Raw genomic sequence first — 6,084 nt, 5'->3', positions numbered from 1 at the left:
ATATATGTGTGTGTGTGTGTGTGTGTGTGTGTGTATTTATGTATATATCTATGTATATAAAAACACAAATGTGTAGACAAAAGTTTAAAAGAAAACAGACAAAATTTAACAATTTAATGTTCATTTCTTATTGTGGCTGTTTTCCTTTTCTTATATGTGTCTGTGTGTGTATGTGTATGTGTGTGTGTATGTGCATGTGCATGTGTATGTGTACATATATATACTGTATATATATGTTTAAGCATATGGAGGTCTGGTGGCCGAATGAGTCACGAGTGAGCTTTTACTCGGTTGAAATACGAATGTGCTTCGAAAACACTGTTATCTCCGAGGTCTTGCAGGCGGGCGCCAGGCAGACCATCGCACTCCTGGAGGTTGCGTGGCAGCGTTGGGCAGCACGGAAAGCATTAGAGTTTGTTTGGTAGCGTGGTTATATATGGCCGGTCGGGCGCTTAGGAGTAAGTCAACATTACAAAAGTTGTGGTCTGGAATATGACTAAAAGAAATCGAATCATGACCAATTTATTGTCACTTCCTTAGTTAACCCAGAAAAAGGAATCAGGACAAAGAAAGAAAACCGGGCTAAATGAAAGAAAACGTGAAGGAGAGGAATAAAGGCATTATATCCGCAATTCAGCCTCTTGTCTATGCCGTGCCGTCGGACGCGTGTTCCTGGACCCAGCTTAGGCTTCTACTAGGCTTTCCAATGGGCGGATTAACCAGTCGTCGGACAGACACCTCCGGTCGAGGTCGAAATCCAGTCAAGGTATTCTGAGGAGAAGGAAACAGAACCATTTGTTAGTATTTCCCGTAAAATGCCCTACTTACCACGAACGATTATTCATTAGAGACAAAGTATCAGAGGTAAAAGACCTCGTCATTTATAATGGAGTCATGTTCTAAGCTTTTAGCGCCTTATTGAAAACTGCTTGCCAGTTCCAAAAGTAACTGCTGAACACTAACGTGTAACTCTGGCGTAGACTCCGGGCCTTTCAGGTCGAGCACAGCCATAACCCCACGACACAACTCCCACCAGCTTCCACTTGCCGTTTTCTTCCACTACCATTGGTCCTCCAGAGTCTCCCTGTAACATTCACATACATTGTGTGAAATATATCGAAAGGCATGTCGTGTATTATAATAGACAAGTTCAAATTGTATCATTAAAAGCAAGAATGAAGAATGAACATACCTGACATGAGTCCTTGCCTCCCTCAGAAATGCCTGCGCAGATCATGTTGTCAGTAATGCTTCCACCATACTTGCTATTGCATTCAGTGTTAGTCATGGTAGGCACTGTTACTTCGAATAAGGTACCCGATGTGGATCCTCCTGTTAAATAAAATGAATGTATATACATGCAAATGAATCCTTATTTTTGTTCTACTCATAATGAAAGTAAAGTTGAAACAGAAATCAGTACTAACCCTCCTGTTGAGCTCCCCATCCTGTGATTGTGGCATCCACATTATCATACATTTCACCAGCTGTTGGAAGGCACACAGGGGCGATTTTGTTGTCAGATGGGAACTGTATCTCTGCGGTGAGTCTGATGAGGGCAATGTCGTTGTCCAATGTATTAGAATCATAGGACGGATGACTCACAATCTGTTCGAAGGAATGTGTATTACAGTTATTTATCTCATTTGTTTGGTGGTTGTTTGTTTTTTTGTAAATATAGATCTATATATGTGTATGTATGTATGTATATATATATATATATATATATATATATATATTTACAAATCGTGTCACCTTTTTACAATGCTCTGTAATGAAGTGAGGACATTCCACTTACTTGGGCAATCTGCATCCACTGAGAATTGGCATCGCTTGATGAGTACAGGTTGTGGTCTCCCACCAACACATAATCCGAGGTGCTCATGCTGCAAGAATAATATTAAATAAAAGATGTATGTGACTGTAAGATATTGCTATTACTATTATTATTATGATTATTATCATGATTATAATTATTATTATATAGAGCTACTTACACAGCTGCACAGTGAGCTGCAGTGACCACCCATTGGCTGGAGATGATAGAACCGCCACAGAAGTGATAGTATCCATTGCCGTTCACAAGAGAAACCATCCACGGATATTCGTTTACCTCTGTCTCTACTCCACCAACAATACGGTTGGCACGGTTCACTTGGCCACATCCAGCTGTGGATGCACAAATAATTGTCTTTATAACAAGAAACACGAAAACCTGATTTCGAAGCAGATAAGACATCTTGAAAATGGAATACTTGACACTTATCTGTCCATCAACTATCAATGCTGAAGACTGATATGTCGTTTGCATTTGTAAGGAATGTTTTATGTAGATATAATTTTATTTGATTTTTTAGCAGTATGGTATTTTGCAGATTAATACAGATTTTGTTATTCTTACGTACGGCAGTCAGAACTGGGAGCAGAAGTAGGAGCAGGCGTCGGGGCATTAGTAGGAGCAGGTGTGTTTCCATCAACACAAACACCGGTTGTAGAGTCAGAAATCCATTGCAAATATTCTGATGAAAAAGTGATAATCATTTGATCATACGTACGAGGAAGGATGAAAAATATATCAAAATATTCCTAGCAAGAAATCAAATTCTCACATTCTTTTCATACATGGTTTACAGACAAATTGGGATCAGACAAATTATAGAAACACAGACTAAAAATATTGTAAGGCTTTCATTCATGAATATAGATGCATGTGTTTATGACTGCAACCCTAGACATATATCAAAGATCCCCAATCAGCACGGACAGCAAGAATAAATTCTATACCCACTGTAATATAAATTTATTTCTTGTATTTACATATAGATGCTTATTCACCAAGGAGTCAGTTATTGTTCCTACCTATCTTACCTGTTTACCCTTTTCCTTCATTTTTGGAATGTTTCTTTTGTATTATTTTATTGTCTTTAATGTTACCAAGATTTTAATAACAATTTAATTATCATAATATCAATAAGAATAATAACAGTATCGATATTAATAGTATTAGGAAGAAAAATATTTTACCGAAATTTTAAGGAATGAAGAAATTAGGAGGGATCACTAGGGCCTACTGATAGACTCCTTGTTGGCTGATCTTATGTGGAGCCATCTGTATGTAACAGAATTCAGAGTACATAAATCCGTAGTCAATGGGTTAACAAAGTGATCCCATTTTTGCTTAAACAATACTTGATCAAACACAGACTTTGCTTGAATTTGAAGACACAGTTGATCCCTATAAAATATGTCTTATAACTTTGACTTTCTGCTTCTGTGGTACCAGAGAACTACTGCTCATAATGTAAGAGAAACAACATCGATGGCATCGCAAAATGTCAGTCATACACAGGTAATGTGCTAGTGTAGCTAGTTTTCCTTCTTGGAAAGCTTCAGTGTGTTTTTTCACAAGTACGACCTTTAATATACCTACACCCATATCACAAGACAGAATTGGGTTATTGAACTGCATGAACTGCAATTTACTCACGTGTAACTCTCGCATAGACTCCGGGCCTTTCAGGTCGAGCACAGCCATAACCCCACGATACAACTCCCACCAGCTTCCACTTGCCGTTTTCTTCCACCACCATTGGTCCTCCAGAGTCTCCCTGTAATATTCACATGTATTTTGTAGAATATATCGAAAGGAATGTCATGCTTGCAGCAAAAACAAGTAGTATTTATATCCTAAAGAAAAGAACAAACATACCTGACAGGAGTCCTTGCCTCCCTCAGGAATGCCTGCGCATATCATGTTATCAGTGATGCTTCCTCCATACTTGTTATTGCATTCAGTGTTCGTCATGGTGGGCACTGTTACTTCGAACAAGGTACCCGATGTGGATCCTCCTGTTAAATGTATTGCATAAGTCAATGCAGGCAGATTTTTTTCTTTTTTCTATAACATAATACAATATATATATATCGCGAATATCAGTACCCACCCTCCTGTTGTGCTCCCCATCCTGTGATTGTGGCATCCACATTATCATACATTTCACCAGCTGTTGGAAGGCACACAGGGGCGATTTTGTTGTCAGATGGGAACTGTATCTCTGCGGTGAGTCTGATGAGGGCAATGTCGTTGTCCAATGTATTAGAATCATAGGACGGATGACTCACAATCTGTTCAAAAGGATGCGTATTACAGTAACTCATTTAATTCATTTGGTAATTGTTTGCTTTTGTAAATATAGATCTAGAAAAAATATATTCACAAATCGTCTCACTTTTTTACAGTGCTCTGTAATGAAGTGAGGACATTCCACTTACTTCAGCAATCTGCATCCACTGAGAATTGGCATCGCTTGATGAGTACAGGTTGTGGTCTCCCACCAACACGTAATCCGAGGTGCTCATGCTGCAAAAATAATATTAAATGAAACAGGCATGTGGCAATAACAGTTTTATTATTATTAATATTATTATTATTATTATTATTAAGAGCTACTTACACAGCTGCACAGTGAGCTGCAGTGACCACCCATTGGCTGGAGATGATAGAACCGCCACAGAAATGATAGTATCCATTGCCGTTTACAAGAGAAACCATCCAGGGATATTCGTTCACCTCTGTCTCTACTCCACCAACAATGCGGTTGGCACGATTGACTTGTCCACATCCAGCTGTGGATATACAAATGATTCTTTATAAAAAGCAACACACAAAACCAATATCGCAGAAGAAAATACAACTTGAAAATGGTTTACTGCGCACTTCAAAATTTGTCTGTCCATCAACTTCTTCAGTGTCTAATAGTTTTCTGCTAGTTCATCAACGCTGAAGACATATGTCGTTTGCATTTTTAAGGAATGCCTACGCGTAAATGTATTTCTATTTGAATTTTCAAATAATAATAATAATATTACGGTACTTTATAGTTTAATACAGATTTTATCTATACGTACGGCAGTCAGAATTGGGTGCAGATGTTGGGGCAGGCGAATTGGGTGCAGATGTAGGGGCAGGCGTGGGTGCAGGAGTAGGAGCAGGCGTCGGGGCATTAGTAGGAGCAGGTGTGTTACCATCAACACAGACACCGGTTGTAGAGTCAGAAATCCATTGCAAATATTCTGATGAAAAACAATTGATCATTATTTGATTATACATACAAGGAAGGACGAAAAATATATTAAAATATTCCTAGCAAGAAATCAAATTCTCACTTTCTCTTCATATATGGCTTACAGACTAATTATAGAAAGATGAAAATTGTATGTAAGGCTTTCATTCATGAATAAGAATGCATGTGTGTTTATGACTACAACCTTAGACATACATCAAAGATGCTTAACTGACCCTTGACCAAGAGCAGACTTTATTTAGATTTGAAGGCACAGTTTATCCCCATACACTGTTTTTATTACTAATTATGATTGATCTTCTGCTTCTGTGGTACCACAGAATTATCACTCATGATATAAGAGAAGCAACATTGATGGCACCACAAAATGTCAGTCATAGACAGTCAGCATGCTACAGAATTCCTTACAGGCAAAACTTGAGTGGTCGTTTTCCTTCCTGAAAAGCTTCAGTTGTGTATCTTTCACATGTAGGACCTTTGACATACCTTGATACATATCTCATGAGGGAGTTTTTATTGAACTGTATGGATCCAATAGCTAACCACAATTTACTCACTTGTAACTCTGGCGTAGACTCCGGGCCTTTCAGGGCGAGCACAGCCATAACCCCATGACACAACTCCCACCAGCTTCCACTTGCCATTTTCTTCCACCACCATTGGTCCTCCAGAGTCTCCCTGTTACATTCACATATATTATGTAGAATATATCGAAAGGAATGCTATGCCTGCATATAAAACAAGTAGTATCTCTATCTTAAAGAAAGGGAGAATAAACATACCTGACAGGAGTCCTTGCCTCCCTCAGGAATGCCTGCGCAGATCATGTTGTCAGTAATGCTTCCTCCATACTTGTTGTTGCATTCGGTGTTAGGCATGGTGGGCACTGTTACCTCGAACAAGGTGCCGGATGTGGATCCTCCTGTTAAATACATTGTATGAGTTAGTGCATGCGGATTCTTGTCTGTTTGTTTTTCTATGATGACAAAACGAACATAAT

At 38.7% G+C, this 6,084-nt stretch overlaps 1 protein-coding gene across 4 annotated transcripts in view; it reads right to left on the bottom strand.

The window, feature by feature from the left end:
* Positions 1-508: 508 nt before the first annotated feature.
* The window catches only part of LOC119599427 (transmembrane protease serine 9-like), a 71,127-nt gene continuing 65,551 nt past the window's right edge, over positions 509-6,084 (bottom strand). For 3 of the 4 annotated variants that reach the window (XM_037949195.1, XM_037949194.1, XM_037949196.1), the window contains 15 exons: positions 5,867-6,006; positions 5,642-5,762; positions 4,909-5,073; positions 4,455-4,626; positions 4,273-4,360; positions 3,945-4,125; positions 3,710-3,849; positions 3,488-3,608; positions 2,406-2,519; positions 1,998-2,169; positions 1,799-1,886; positions 1,428-1,608; positions 1,193-1,332; positions 964-1,084; positions 509-771 (listed from right to left, as the gene is read on the bottom strand). In XM_037949195.1, coding sequence (XP_037805123.1) covers positions 716-771; positions 964-1,084; positions 1,193-1,332; positions 1,428-1,608; positions 1,799-1,886; positions 1,998-2,169; positions 2,406-2,519; positions 3,488-3,608; positions 3,710-3,849; positions 3,945-4,125; positions 4,273-4,360; positions 4,455-4,626; positions 4,909-5,073; positions 5,642-5,762; positions 5,867-6,006 — 2,000 coding nt within the window. In that variant the 3' untranslated portion in view covers positions 509-715. The remainder of the gene's footprint in view (positions 772-963; positions 1,085-1,192; positions 1,333-1,427; positions 1,609-1,798; positions 1,887-1,997; positions 2,170-2,405; positions 2,520-3,487; positions 3,609-3,709; positions 3,850-3,944; positions 4,126-4,272; positions 4,361-4,454; positions 4,627-4,908; positions 5,074-5,641; positions 5,763-5,866; positions 6,007-6,084) is intronic. The other variant, XM_037949198.1, reaches the window with a different exon arrangement.

This window comes from Penaeus monodon, chromosome 42 (assembly GCF_015228065.2).
Source record: "Penaeus monodon isolate SGIC_2016 chromosome 42, NSTDA_Pmon_1, whole genome shotgun sequence".
Classification (NCBI taxonomy): domain Eukaryota; kingdom Metazoa; phylum Arthropoda; class Malacostraca; order Decapoda; family Penaeidae; genus Penaeus; species Penaeus monodon.
This window is presented reverse-complemented; position numbering and strand designations above follow the sequence as displayed.